Genomic DNA, 15,584 nt, shown 5'->3' on the forward strand with positions numbered 1-15,584 from the left:
GGGAGGGGGTGGCCTCTGTGTGTGCACGCATGTGCACCTGGCTTGCATGTAGGCTGTCGGTGAGAGCAGCTGCGAGTGGTGTCCTGGTGTCCCATCCTGTGTGTTGCTATTGTGCGTGCACATGACACGTTTATGCAGGAGGCGTGCGCATGTGGGCTGTGGCCTCGAAAGCAGGGTACAGGTTTTGCATGCTCTGAGTACAGTGTGTGTATGCCCTATATTGTATGAAGTGTGTGCATGTGTTATGTGTTATTTGTATGCAGTATGTGTGAGGGGTTTGTGGATTCCGTGTACACAGCATGAATGTCCTGTGGGATGGGGAAGAGGGATCTGTTAGTGATGGAGTCTCCCCACATTAGAGTTCAGGTACGCAGTGAGTCTTCTTCTTTGCCACTGTCCTTGCCCCTGCAGGGCAGAGAGTAGTCAGGGAGGGCCTCTCGGAGGAGGTAACATTCAAGTGAAGCTTCAAATGATGAGGAAGCAGTCAGGCAGAGATGGGGGGGGGGGCGGTGTTCCAAACCGGGGTGGGGGGGAAGCAAAGCATTTAAGACAGAAATGAGCTTGGCACATTTCTAGAACAAAATCCAGATGAGTGTGTGTGGAGTGAGGTAGGTAGGTAGGCCAGGAATGGAGGGAGATGAAGCTGAAGAGAGAAGCAGGTGTTAGATCATAGGCAGGAGGGTGAGGAAAGATGGGGACATTGTCAAACACGCTGGGGAGCAATGTGCAGCTTCTGTGCAGAGCCTCGGCATGGGCCCTTTTTATAAACTTCTCACTTCCAGGTGTCAGATCTCCCCAGAATGTGTGTGCGCATGCGTGTGTGTGTGTGGGGAGGTGCATATCTGGGGTGTTTTCTATGGCTTCTGCTATATCTCAAGAAGAAAGAAATATACTTTCTATTGCTGCCTCTCCCCCGCCCCCAATTTAACTAGGGGCCCCTGGAGCACAGAGTGGACCTCGTGGGTGCTGGCATGGCCTCCTCTCTCCAGCTCCTCCCGGCCTGAGCCACACTATCAGCTCCCAAATCTCTCTTCTTATCTACCACCCTCCCCCAGCCACTCTGATCCCTGGATCCCTGAGCCTAGGGGCCCAGATGGCACCTGGGCTTGCCCACGGCTTTTGTGCAAATGTTAGCCAGGGTCAATGAGCTGCCTGTGGCTCCCATGCTCTGCCCGCCTGGATCCCTCCATCAACCCAGACTGTTACCTGCTACCTGCTACCTCAAGCGCAGGGACTGTTGAGACACTCTGTATCACCCCCCCACCCCCGAGAAACAGGCTGTTTTCCAATGACCTGGCTGGGTTCTGTGGCCGAAGTCATGCCACTGGTTCCCAACCCAGTGCCCAGCCCCTTCCGCGGCTGCCTGGAACTACAGGCTAAACTTTATTTCTAAGCTACCTTCCAACATCACCCCAGAAGGCTGGAGATGAGGCCGGAAGCCACTACTGCAGGCTTAGGGTAGGGTGGGGTGAATAGGGCAGGGACCACGGGAGCTGGACATCTTAGCCATTTGGGACATGAGTGGTCCTGTCTGAACCAGTTGAGAGATGGGAAGAAGGATTTCCAGTTGGGTGTGGGATTCGGTTCTTCATTTTTGGCCTTCCCTAAGCTTCAGGTTGTCCAGCTACAGTGGGCTTTAAGGAATTCCTCTTCCTGCTCTCCAGATCTGTCCCATTGCGGATCAATACCCTTCAGAGGCTAGAAGCAGAATGTGGAAACTCAGTTCCCAGTGCTCAGGCGATGATGAACAAGATATGAAAGATGGTCATTAGACTTTATTTCCAAAGAGCGGAGGACATTTGACCTCCATAAGAGCTCACCTTCTCCCTCCCAGATCTTTCTCCACTCTTCTCCCCCTGTCGCCTCCCGCCTGACCGCCCCCTCCACCCCAATCTCTCTTAAGCCGTTCAAAATTTGGAGGAAATAAATCTCACTGCACTAATTCAGTGAGAGTTTGAGCCTCGTCAGTGCAGAACAAATAAAAGGAGTGAACTGGCATGACATTTTACTGCAGAAGAGAGGTCGTTTCCAGCCACTAATAAAAAGGATTTGACACAGACTAATAAAGAGAAATGAATTTCTCTAATGGCCTAATTTAGCACATTCAGCACTGTGCCTCTGCTTGGGTGCTGGGGGGTGCGGGTGGGAGCCGCGAGTGCGGACAGAGCCCCGAGCCGGAGACGCAGGGCTCTAGGAGAGGGGAAGAAGAGACGATTTCGAATAACATTTTATTATTTCTTTTTTCTTTTCTGAGCCCCTACCCCCACCCCTAGCCACACGGCCTCTTCTCAAAAGCAACCGAACCAAAATCAAGCTCAAGATACGCCATCTCCGTTAACGATCCAAAGAAATAAAGAACCGCTCTCCCCAGAATGCGGTCCTGTGCTAGCTTAAGGAGGTGATTAAACCGGATGTGTTGATTTCTACAGGGGTTTAAGCCATCGTTTGGTTTAATTACTTCTGACATTTCTGCTTTCGCGTTTTTTTTACATCACCCATTGGCTGGCCTGGAAGGCCCAGTCTGGGGCCCGGCTCTGTGGGGCTGCCCCCGCCGCCCCACCCCGGGGAGCAGATCAGAGCTAGGCCAGGGTTTTGGCTGTAGCCCTTGGCAGCGGTGAACTCTGCCCTCTCTCTAGCCACCGAGAGGCTGAGCGACCCCTGGCTCCGGTCCCAGGTTTTCCTCAGGCCGAGCAGTGTTGCTCACACCACCGGTCTCCTGGTGGGACTTCTGAGAGCCTCCCTGGGCAGGCAAGCCTCAGCACAGCCCATCTTATGCCTCCCTACCTCAGGACAGATATTAACATAAACTGGCCTGATAGGTTTCTCCACACTTGCAAAGGTCCCCTGGGATGGAGACCACCACTTCCTTGGTAATTCATATACTCGTCCCTAAGTGCAAGTTCCCCTGGAAGACTGAAGTTCGTTTCCTTTTGTTAAAAGGACTCTTGACAGTTGGACTCTTTTCTGCTTCTCTTCCTGGGTTTTTTGGAGAAGAAAATTTTTTGGACATGTCTTCCTAGAGGACCAGAAATACAGAAGCAGAGGCAGGAACAAGTTAGAAAGAATGCAACAATACAGAGCTTCAGGGAAGCTCAGATGCAAAGAACACAAGAGTAGACAGAGAAGAGATCCGTAGACAGCAGCAGAGCACCACCGGCTGGGGGCGGGGGGTGGGGCAGGATGGTCACATTAGTGTTGAGTTCTCTTTCTGGGTGATAAACCTTGTGATTCACAGTCATGCCACTCCGTCACTTCTGAGCCTCTCAGCCATCCCTTCCCTTGTGACCTTGGCCAGGACTGCAGACCTCAATTATGGGTCCAGCCAAGTGTGTGGCAGCCTGCCTGACTGTCCACCTCCTCTCCCTGTCAGCGACCTTGGAGCCCCCAGCCTGTCCTGCACCTGACCTCACAGCCCAGACTCATCTGGCTATGGGGAAGATGGGCAGAGGAGGCCCGGGGTCAGCCCTCACCTCCTCCCTAAGCCCTGGATGCTTCTTCCAATGGGAACAGGGGCCAGAGCCTCCAAGGCCCTTCCTAGCTGGGATGAGGGATGGACCGTTCAGAAGGTGGAATGGTTGGTAGGAGAGCGAAATTTTGGGGTGGAGATGTTCAGTGATGAGCCGGTGGGACAGTGCCCTGCTCAGGGTCAGACTGCGGCAGAGCACATGGATCCATGGGCCAGGGAGGTGGGGGAAGGTGGGAAAAGCAGTGACTGGGCTCCCTCTGTAGTCGCCCCCCTTCTAGTCTCTATTGACAAACACGGTGCAGGTCTCAAGTTGCCCAAGGCCGACCACCTTGGAAACTCTACCCAGGGGTTGGCAATTTGATCCTTTATTTCCAGTGCCTCGGGTCAGAGGTCACTGGGATCAGAGAATCACAGACAATGCCCTAGAGCCACCTTCCAGGATGGCCCCCTGTCTTTTTCCTGGGCACCTATTCAGGGCCAAGAAGCTGCATGACAAGTATTCATGAACTGATAAAGTCCACATCCTCAGGCGAACATTCCAGGGGCTTCAGGCTGTAGCCCCAGACTTCTTTTCAGTAGTTATTTCTTAACAGAGTTGGCAGAGAATGGGGTGTTGGCCAGACGGCAGGTGGCCCCTGACCCCCTGTCTCTTCACTAATCCCCTTCACCAACTCAGGCAAATGGGACTGCCCACTTTTGCTCTTGCTGCTCCTGCCCCTGGAACTGTGTCCCTACATCTCCCCCACCGTCCCTCCTCGTCATCCTCGGTATCCATCTCCAGATGCTGTCCATTCCACCAAGGCTTCCTTGTGGGTCGCTTCAGCAAAAAAGCAATGGCCTCCCCAGAAGCATCCTCAGGAATGCTTTGGGGTTTCTATCTTGACCTTGCTTACAGTTTAGGATGAGAAGCTCGGTGGCCCGAAATAAGCATAGGCTTTGGAGTGAGACAGCTGTGTGACTTGGGGGCAGGTTACTGACCTTTTCTAAGCCTCAGTTTCCTCTTTTATGAAACAGAGCTAACAGCACCTACGACGCAGGTTATCATAAGGATTCAATGAAGAAACACATAGAGTGTCTGGCACTCAGAAAGCTATCAATTAATGCTTGTTCCATTTCCCTGGGAAGGTGTGTGGGCACCTTTCTTCTTCAGAGCAACACTAACACCATCGGCTCCAATAAATTTCTATTCCCATATCCACTGACTCATTTGGCAGGGAACACAAGCCCACATGCCAATTCAAATAGAGGCACAGAAAGAGGAGGAGGAGAGGCAACGTACGATTTATCAGAACTCAGAACCTCTCTCTCTTTTTTAACCAAAAAAGCACTGCCAGTAGGAATTTATTTTTATTTCCCTTATGACACTCATTAAATTCTACTAACTATAGTTGTTTGTGCACAGATCTCTCTTCCTCACGACGTGCTGAGCTGCTCTGGTCCACGAGCTCGTCTTGTCTCTTTTTGAATTCTGAAGGGTCAAGCACAGTGCCGGGCACACAACAGAGGATCAATATATATTTGGTGACTCAATGAGCGGGAGCAAATGAACCCTGGGAAGGAAGGTTCTAACACACAGTCCTAAAGTTCTTTCGGGCTCAGACTCCACCCCTGGACTCAGATCAGACATTGCCATCTGGCAGCTTCTAGCTACAACGGCTACAAAAGGACCTGTCTTCTTTGGGCTCTGCTGGGTGTGTGCAGGGTGGGGGCTGGCAGGGTCCTGGAGGGAGGGGAATGAGCGTGAAGGAAGAGCTCGCCCGGCCCTCCATTTCTCCTCCCCTGGAAGGCACCAGATGGAGGGAGCAGAGTGGGGTGGGGGAGAACGAGCCAGCAGCTCCTGGTTGGATTATTTTTACTTCAGGTGTGACGTTGAAACCATGCGGGTGTATTTTTAGTCCTGCATAGTGGGTGGTGTGTGCGCCTGGGTTGCCTTGGAGAGGACTTCTTCATGTTGCTAAATTGGAATGGCATCTGCTAGGGTTCCTGGGCTCCAACCAGTTCTCTACCCCCCAGGTGGGTGGACAGGTCCATTCTTGGAAAGGGTGGGGCCCAGAGCGGGCCACAGTCTGCTGTCTCCATCCCTTCACCCGCACACACTCACACACACACACACACACACACACACACACACACACACACCTCCCAGCACCTTAAAAATAATGATGATGATAATAATAATAATAATAATAATAATAATAATAATAAATATGAGATCTCAACGAAGTGATTTCTGAGCAAGTCTTCAAGGCCAAGAATATAAACAACCTAAAACTTGAGACGGCTAGAATCTCAGGTCCAACCCCTTTGTTTTAAGGAGAGGTGACCTAGGCACAGAAAAAGGAGGTGTCTGTCCCCTGGGTAGCTAGTGAGAGGCAGTCACAGCTGCAGTCCAAGGCACCAGGGATTCAGCCAGTCCCTACCACCCACCCCATGCAAGCAACCGGGGGGCCAGGGTGTTGTGGGGTGGGTGCTCTGTCCCTGCTGCCTTGGTCACTGGTGGTGACTGAACACAACCCCTACACACTTTGTGGCACTTTGTGAGTTACCAGATGCTTTTCCCTGTGCATTCCCTGTGCATTCCCAAATGCTTTTCCCAAACACTCAATATCCTTCTTATTCCCATTTTACCAATTTAGCAAACTGAAAAGCGTGTCGTTAAACAATGATATCAAGCTAGTAAGTGAATCAGTTGAGATTGAAATCTGGGTGCCCAAACTCCAAATTTGGGGCTCTTCCCCTTCCCCCGTGTATCGCTGTAATCACTTCCTCCTTCTCCCCTTTCCTCTTCAGTCCTTGACCTCACAGACCTGAGCCGCCACGTTTACCTTCTGAGCATCAAGATCATGGCAGAGAAAGAGAACCGCTGTCTTAGCAAATGAGGTCCCAAAGAATCTTCTCTCATAATAATCGTACTTCTGTGTGTTCAGGGAGGGCTTTTACATGTTTGCAGATCTTTCAGGTTCTTGTTTGGTGGCTACCCTGTGAGGTAGGAGGACAGCTTATCTAAAGAGGTTAAATAATTTGCCCAGCGGTGGGGGTCAGAATTTAGATGGACGTCTTAGTTTTCTGTTCTTTCCACTTGACCGTGAAATGGATTCGTACTTGAGAAAATCAGAGAGTGGCACCGTGGTTAAAAGAAGGTCAAGACTGGCTGAGTGAAGCCCTGGTGAGAGCCCCTGGTCTCTGAACCCTCAAAGCCCCACCTGCTGGCTCTCCTCCTATTCCACCCCACCGGGTCCACAGCAGCAGGAGGCCCAACTGCTGGTTGTCTTCCCCCTTACGAGGGGGACAGATCCGGTCTTGTCCTTCTCACAGTAACGACTCACGAATGCAGCCACTGTTCACCGCGAGCCTTCTATGTACCAAGCACTTTCAGCTGTTAGCACTGGTTACCTCCTTTAATCCTCCTATAACCTTGTGGGGATAAGAGTCAGTGGGTTCCAGGCTCCTGATCTCTTTTCAATGTGCCTTGTCCTGGCGGGGTACCTGGACTTCCCAGCTGGACTTGGGCCAGGCTGGTGAGCTGGAGAAGCCACAGGACCCACAGCCTCTGAACACACCTGTTCCCTGCACCAGGCAGCTGCAGCCTCTGCATCTGCCAGCTTGGGTTGGGGGCCCTGCAGATGCCGGCAGGAGAGGAAGGAACAGGCTTTGCCTGGTGCCAGGGGAGACTTGTGCATGGTTTTACTTCCAGATTATGGCTCGAGCAGGATCACTCCCCTGACTATAGTCAACAGCGGAAATGTTATCTCTGATGCCAGGGAATCCAACTGCTTCCAAGAGCAGGGAGTCTGCTGGAGCCCCCAGCCCAGAGAGCCCAGCCCAGAACGCAGCCTGAAACATCTGCTCCCAGCATCCAGTCTAGAAGCCTAAGCATGAAGCATCTGGTGCCGCCTTTTCTGCTTGGAATGGCTGAATTTCTCCCACATTCTTCTTAGGCCACCTCGCCCAGCACATTCCAGGAATGCCTGAGCCCAGTGCCAGGGAAGGCATAGGGTTAAGCCCCAGGGTCCACTCACTGGAGCCAGGACACCCTTTGGTCACAAGGTGGGAGTGTTCCCTCAAAGACACTTTATCAGTAAGCGCTTGTTCCCAGCCTCCTGGCCAGGCAGCTGCTGAGGGGGACAGTCACAACAGGACTCAGCCCCTCTGTCCAGCCCCCAGACCTCAGGGACGCCTCCCACGGCATTGACCAGCCCAGCCCCGGGAAAGGCAGCTTGGTGATCATTTCCCTCAGGCTTCGTCTCCCTTGGGAAAAGCAGTGTAACTTTCCCACACTGTGCTTTGGGCCAGAAGGCTTGCAGTCAATTCCATAAATATTTTTTTGAGCCCATCCTATGTGCCAAGTTTATATTATAACGACCTTATCTTTCTCCTACTCGCTGGACTGACTCTTCTTTATTCAAAACCCCTCTTGGAACTTAACACAATGCTTTACACATTGCAGAGCTCACTACATGTTGAGCTGAACTATGGAGATCCCTCAACTGGGGGTCCTTTCCAGTCCTGCCTCTGGCTGCCTTGCCTCTCAGCATTCACCTTCTAGCCTGACCCATCCCTGCTCGCACTTCCCCAAATGTCTGATAGCAGCTAACACCTACAGCATGCTCACCAAATAGTGAGATTCTTTACCAGGCAGCTAACGTGCATCCTCTCATTTATTCCTCATAACAGCCCTGATGAAGAGATGGCATTATTTGTAGCCCCATTTTACAGATGAGGAAACTGGGGCCCAGAAGGCTTTGTGCCCAAGGTAGAGCCAGAACGTACACCCAGGCAATCTACACCCAAGGGCCATGCTCCTAGTCCTGAATTCCAACCCCCGAGTGCACCAGACTGCTTTGCATCCTGAACAGGCCAAGGGGATTCGTGCTGGCCCCTCGCACTAAAACATCCCTACCCTTACCCCCTCTCCCTGCGCCCCCCCCCCCCCCACACAGCACACACTGATCTGTGTGTCAGGTACTCTCTTCTATTCTCTAATTTTGGTCTAGCTGTTACTGTTTTCTTTTTTACAGTTGAGAAAACAGAGGCTCAGAGAGATTAACTCACCCAAGGCGACAAAGCTAGTCATCACCAGCGCTATTTCTAGAGCGTGTTGCCTTGCCCAGTGCGGCCATTCTACTGAATTTACGCCTCTAGTTCTAGGGCTGCTGGAAGCAAGCCCGGAGCCTTGGTAACCTCTGTGAGGATGGTCTCAAGAGAGCAACCTGAATGCTTCCCTGCCCTGTTCGGATCTCTCCCCAGCCAAGTGTGGCTTCTAGAGGGACCTGGTCAGGCTGAGATGGGCACAGTGAGACAGGGGTTCCAAGATGGGTGCTGTTTTTACTGGACTAGGGCGGGGCTCCAGCATGAGCTGCCCACAGGGAGGGCTCGCACGGGGAGAAGTGTGGAGTTTGTGGTTGAGAAGAAGAGAGATGAGAGCCGCCCCAAGACCTGGACGTGTCATGGGGAAAGGCCAAGACTCTGAAAAGCCAGGAAACTTGCAGGGAAGGAGAAGCTGGTTGGATGCAGGGTTTTGGGGGCTGCCGGAAGGAGTTCTGTTGACGGGTAAACCGGGAAAGGCTTGGAATCTACTCGGAGAAGGTGGGGAGGTTGGGCTGAGAGTGGGGCTTGGCTCAAGTGGATGGGAAGAGACAGACAGTGCTGGGTAGAAACTAGGAAGGAGAAAATTCACTGCCTCGGGGTAAAGGTGGAAAAGCACAATCGCAAACACCTGCTCCATGCTAGGCACTGCTGGAAGTATGAATTCATTCAGAGAGAACGTTTTACATTTAAGAACCCAGAGGTGGGGGCGCCTGGGTGGCTCAGTGGATTAAGCCACTGCCTTCAGCTCAGGTCATGATCTCGGGGTCCTGGGATCGAGTCCCACATCGGGCTCTCTGCTCAGCGGAGAGCCTGCTTCCCTTCCTCTCTCTCTGCCTGCCTCTCTTGTGATTTCTCTCTGTCAAATAAATAAATAAAATCTTTAAAAAAAAAAAAAAAAAAAAAAGAACCCAGAGGTAGACCAGACAGGCCAGTGAGGACTGAGAAATGTGGGATCATGGCTAAAGGCGTGAATAAAACCATTGCAAAGAACTGGTTTTAAGATGTACTGACCTGTTTATTTCCCCTCCAGCAAAAAAAGAGGGTGCTTGTGTGGCTCAGTCGGTTAAGTGTCTGACTTTTAATTTCGGCTCAGATCATGATCTCAGGGTTGTGAGATCGAGCCCCACGTTGGGGTCCGAGCTGGGCATGGAGCCTGCTTGGGATTCTCCCCCTCTTCCCTGCCCCCTCTTAAAAATAAATAAATAAATAAATTGGGGTGCCTCGGTGGCTCAGGCAGGTCATGATCTCAGGGTTCCCTGCTCAGCGGGGAGTCTGCTTCTCCCTCTGCCCTTCCCCCTGCTTGTACCCACACACTCTCTCAAATAAATAAAATCCTTTAGAAAATAAATAAATAAAAATAAATAATCATAAAAGAAGATGTACTGACCCGTTTAAAATCAGAGACTGTGGACCTGCAGCTTGGCTGCTTGTGTGGCAGGCCAGGGCCTCAGTGGGATCCCGTCGGTGGCTTGAAATGGGCCATGGTGGGAGCATTTACAAGGCGGAACTTAGCCAATGTTACAAAGCGGGGCTCACTATCCCCTCGCCCCTGGTAGCCAGTTCGCCGGCTCGCCAGCCTAGAACGGTGGTGTATTTATGGGATACGGCCTACTTAATGAATCTGTTCAGTGAGCACGGCTTTGGTGCATACTCCGTCCAAGTGGCCAACTCTAAGATCGGCCAGGTGCCAGAGATGGGACAAAGGATAAAACAGACACAGAAGCTGCCCTCACGGAGTTAAGGATCTAGTGGGGGAAACGGAAACACTATTCATGCAATCATGAGCCATGCCACAGAGGAGAAATACGGGAGGCAGCAGCCATCCACCCTCTCCTCCTGTACCACAGCTTGATTTTCCAGCATTTCCAGGGCAGATGCAAAGCACACGGCCCTTGCTAGTTTCTCACGGCTCAAGCCTGCAGCCCAGCATTCCCTATCAATAGCGGGTAACTTGTTCCGTGCTGGGCAGGCCCCTTCTCCCAGTTCTCAGAGAGCTTTTGAGTCTTGCAGGGGAGAACCAACGCCCTAGCAGAGCCTTCTCGGCAAAGCCTGCCGACGTCCTCCACCTCCTCCCCCTCCTCGCACCTGGCCAGGCCTAGCTCCCTGCCACTCTGCTGCTCCCCAGGACATCATGGTTTCCATAGGAACCCACTCACTTCAAAGGGGAACGAAAGAGACCGGAGGGGAGGAGGGAGAGTGAAAAACTGGATTAACCTCACCCTCCTGGCCCCATCGCTGCCCTGCCACTTGGCAACCTAGCCGCCAGGTCCTGGCCAGCACCCAATGCTGTCCATCAGCATGCAGGGGGTGGGGTGGTCCAAGTTAAGTTAGAACTTCTTGGGGAAAAAGCCCCAAGGGTGAAGGGGGGGCGGCTAGGGAAGGAGAGAACTGAGCTAGGTCCAAACCTGCGGTCCCCACTGCATGGGGCATCCCCTCCTCAGACCCCCACTCAGCCTGGTTCCTGGGCCACAAACACAAACACAATTACCCACGATGTGCATCCAGTCATGGGATCTGCTCGGATTAGGCTGCAATCATTAATCTGAGTGGGAGCTCCTGGTTGCCTTGCTGATTAGCCCAGATGATGCTCTGGTATGATCCAATTAAAGACAGACTGCCTCCCCTCTCCCCCACCACACACACACACACACACACACACACACACACACACACACACACACACACACTTTCCACATCAGAAGGAACCAATACATTTCATTAACACGTCCTCATACACAAATAAAACCTGGGGCACTGGCAGGCTCCCTAGGCTCACAGGCACACCCCTCCCTTTTGTCACACTGTCCCCCTGCCCCCTGCAGGGTTCCTGGTCAGAGAGGAGCCCCCTCCACCGTCTGTGGTTCTGGGAGGGGCCGCGGTGGGGTCTCCCAAAAGTCGATGCTGGGCACTAATGTGAAGCGAAAGAGTCTTGTTACATTTATTGACATAAAATGCCGACTCCCTGATGTGCTTTGGGGCTGCCAAGCTGCCCCAAGGCAGGCAAATCTAATTAAAATTACCGGACCCTTCAGGAGGCTGAGCTCCCTCCCCGGTCATCCTGCAAGGGCTGTAGAGAGAGCAGCTGGTACTAATGGGAGAGGTGTGGTTGTGGGAGAAGACCCCGGGCCCCTGGGGTGGGAAGGACTGCAGAGAGAAGCCTGGCAAAGATGCTGGTTGTCCGGAGATGCTGGGCCGCCATGTTTGGCCTGGCAGTTGGTGGCAACCAACCCGGGGTTCCTTCTTCATGGTCAGACAGCTGCGGAGGTGATTTGGGCAAATGCCGAGGGCTGTTGGGGGCTCAGCCCGGTGGGAGAGGGTATAGCTCAGGCGGGCAGGTGAGCAGGAAGAAGTGTCAGTTGGAGGAAGATCTGGCCGATTGTATTTCAAGTGACATCATGATGGGCAGCTCCCCCAGGAGAGGTGACCCACTTCTCCTGCAGGGTGGCCTGGGTGGGGAATGAGCCTGGGGTCTTGGGAAGGACTGGGGAGCCCATCCGCTACGTGGCAGACAAAGCGCAGGTGCTTGCAGGGGCTCTCGTGATCTTTCTAAGCTTCCCGGTTAGCTTCTGTCGGGAAACTCAAGCTCAGAGAGATTAGTTCACAAAGGAGGTGGGACGCAAGCCTGGGGTTCCAGAAACTTTTTGTTATACCACTAATCGGGGGCCTTTCCAGGCTATGGTCTGTGCTCACGACAGGTCCCTGTTCCCTAGGAGTCTTCAAAATGCCTAGGATGGTGCACACAAGTCACGTGGTGGGAGTGGGACCCAAGGGTCTGTACCTCTAAAAAGCTCCCAGGTGATTCCGTTCTGCCAGGCCTGGGGCCATTCTGTGGGTTACAATGATCTACGTGGAATATGGCGGCTGTCCCCCCAAGCCATGAGACCATCAGGCTGCTTTCAGAGGCCATGGTACTCTCCTCCGCCTTCTCACTCTCCCTACACAAGCGCAAGCCCACCTTACAGTTTCATTTCTAAGTGGCCGAGCGGCTCATCTCCCCACCCCAGCTGCTCTCGCCACTGGCCATTCATGGAATGCAGAGGCTCTGGTCCATCTGGAAGGGCCTACTCCAGCCCATTTCTCCTTCTGGTGGACTCTCTTACTAGCTTTTATGATCAAACTCAAATATTGCCTCCTCTGTGAAACCTTCTCTGTTAAAGCTCTGAACACACAGTGTTGGTTTCTTGACTGTATATCTGTCCATTCCCACACATTTGCTTTTATAGTTTTCCTCTCTTTCCCCAAAGGAGGACAGGAGCACTCCGTCTCTCTGACAGGTACTGTGACCAGATCTGGGGGTTCTCCGGGGTCCAAAGCAGGGCTCTCTCTGCAGGCCAGCTAGGCCTGGCCTGTGCCCTGGGTAGAGTGTGGCCCAGGCATGGTGACTCATGCTTCCCCACGGGGGTGGGGAAAGACCCTTGCGGCAGGATCTCCGAATCAGGGCTCACTGCTCCGGACTCCATGTTGGCATTAGAGGCAATCGGCTCATCTGAGCAGCTAAAAATAATGCCAACGGTAATGATAGTAACAGCAGTAATTACTGCCATCCCAGAAAAGCACTGTCATTGTGGGGAGGAGTGAGGAAGGAGTCAATCCTCTTCCCCTTCATCTAGGGTGGACCGCTCCACCTGCTACTGATCCTGGCACCTGTTGCGGTGTGTGTGAGGTCACAGGCAAGACGTGCTTGCTGAGGCACGGGAATGGACGTGCTCCCACTAGAGAGTGTGAGGAAGGGTCCAACCTCAGCGCTCAGGGCTGACTCGAGCATCTTTTCTAGGGGTGTGGGCTCCGCAGACATAATGACTAAAATCTAGGCCGGCTACTTCTCAACCACATACACGGAACAACCAGCCCTGGGGCCCCTCCCACCCTCTACGAACACTCAGGGCCGGGCCCTGCTCTCTGCGGGCTCCCCGTCTGGAGGGAGGCTGTGGAAACCCACACAGCGGCATGTTACAGCTCTTGCTAGAAAACAGAGACAACCATGAATCCGATGTTGATGTGCTCCAAGGACCAGCTGCATTAGATTCATCTGGAATGCTTTTGAAAATATTCATCTTCCTTGTCCTATATTTTGACCTCCTGATTCCGCATTTCTGAGCATGGAGCCCAGAAACAGGCATCTGGATAAGCTCTCCCCAGTGATTTTTGGGCATACTACAGTTTGGCTAATACCAAGTCCTGGATGGTCCTGGCAGATGTCCAGTGGCCCGGTGGGTTTCCTGGAGTGAAGGCCACAATGGGGGACACGCAAGGAGAGCATCCCGAGGAGGCCGTCAGCTGAACTGAGGGTTTCTGATGCCCATGAGGGCTCAATGCCTAGCTGAGATGAGGAAAGGGTTCTTCTGGAAGATTGTTCCCTGGGTTCTCTCGTCCCTCACTAAACAATTCCAGGAAGATAGTGTCAACCCACAGCGGCCAGCTGAGCTATGTCCAGAGTGATTTGAGAGTGAAAGTGCTGAGGAAAGTGGCCATTGGCCATGGTCTTCAGGAGCCCACCCGCTGGCCTGCATGCTCATCTCGCAGGGCTGAGCTAGACCGGAGGCTGCCTGGGGGCTTCCGGACACGGCTGAAGTGTCTCCTACCTGTACACAGCTCGCTTGTCAGCCTCCAGCTGGGCCTGGGGGTCTATGGGGGCACTGGGCACCGGCGTGCTGGCAGCAGCTGAGGGTGCGGAGATGTGGACAGCCTGGGTCTTAGAGGGAGCCTGAGACGTTGCTGTCATCTGCAGAGAGAAGAAAGGGGAGGCGGCGGGTTAGTATGGCCAGGACAGCTGGTCCCTGGGGAACTGTGAGTGGGTAACGAGCATCCATTTGTTTACGTGCTCCAGTGAGGAGAAAGCATTCCTCAGATGAGAACATTCTAGAGAATGACTGAGGACCATAGAAAACCAGGTGGGGCACCAGCACTCTTCAAAAGAGATGATTCTTAATGCAAACGAAGGTGGTGACCTCTGCCAAGATGCAGAAAAAACCACAACGGTGAGCCCTTTAAATCGTGCTTATGGGTCATTCGGGCTGTTCTGGGCAGTAATAAGTTGATTTGATGACTTTGAAGAGCAGGGGAAAAAAAAGCTGAATCGTTCTCATTTGTGTAGAGCTTTATTCCATTTCGCTCAAGCCAGAAGTAACTTTTAATGTTTTTGATTGATAATTGAATGGGTTTCCAAATTTGGTTTCCCTGGCGCTTGGAGGTAAATGGATTTTAGCAGACACTGGAGAGATTTCTGTTCTTAGCCATAACAAGTATTTGGGTAGTGATTTCTGTCCTATGTGATGTTTTTGAAGGTATCTGTGGGCCCCAGATTTTGTGCTAGAGCGACACCTTTTAATGCTAATATATTGGACTTTCTGTATAAAGTTTTATTTAAAGAAAGGATTCGATGGCTTAAATTTTTGGATGACCATCATTACAGAATTTAATGCTTTTATAAGATATTTTCTTTAGCCAAATGGATCCCTAAAATGTCACGAATGGTGATACGCCTCAACTCTTCTCTTCTGCCAGCCTGTCCACTGTACCAGCGCTGTTGGGCTTGATAGACTCATCTGCCCTGTTTCCACCTTCATCCAAGGCACTCTACAGACATAGCATAGGTGCTTAGCCTTTGTTGAGAAAAATGAATGAGTGAATGAATGAATGAATACATCTTGAAAGAGTCAAGATGTTTTGGCGTTGGAATGTTCATCACACGATCTAGGTCCCTGCTCGTGGAAGGAAAATCATGGTCCTTCCTTCCATACAAGCACATTATTGCTAGTGCTGATACCTGCAAGATAATTAGATTTTGCTGTCTCATTTACCTCATTTAGATTTTTGCTGGGGTGCCATGTCTTCAGCATAAAACAGAGCCCCTCTGCCCGTTGCTGTCCCCTTCCTCTGCTTTCTTTCATAGGCCTTTCTATGAGCAGATATTACATATCTACTTGCTTAGTTTTTTTCTCTCCCACTCCCAGCTAAACTTTAAGCTCAAAGAGGGCTTGATTAGGAGTTGTAGTCCTAGGGCCCAGAATAGCCAGGCACTAGGAGATAC

General features: G+C 52.2%; 1 protein-coding gene across 7 annotated transcripts in view; it reads right to left on the reverse strand.

Annotated features, from left to right (window-relative positions):
- PKNOX2 (PBX/knotted 1 homeobox 2) overlaps positions 1–15,584 on the reverse strand; it is a 307,718-nt gene that overhangs the window by 47,248 nt on the left and 244,886 nt on the right. For all 7 annotated transcript variants that reach the window (XM_046016851.1, XM_046016855.1, XM_046016857.1 and 4 more), the window contains one exon: positions 14,137–14,276. In XM_046016851.1, coding sequence (XP_045872807.1) covers positions 14,137–14,276 — 140 coding nt within the window. The remainder of the gene's footprint in view (positions 1–14,136; positions 14,277–15,584) is intronic.

Source organism: Meles meles, chromosome 8 (assembly GCF_922984935.1).
Source record: "Meles meles chromosome 8, mMelMel3.1 paternal haplotype, whole genome shotgun sequence".
In the NCBI taxonomy this organism is placed as follows: Eukaryota; Metazoa; Chordata; class Mammalia; order Carnivora; family Mustelidae; genus Meles; species Meles meles.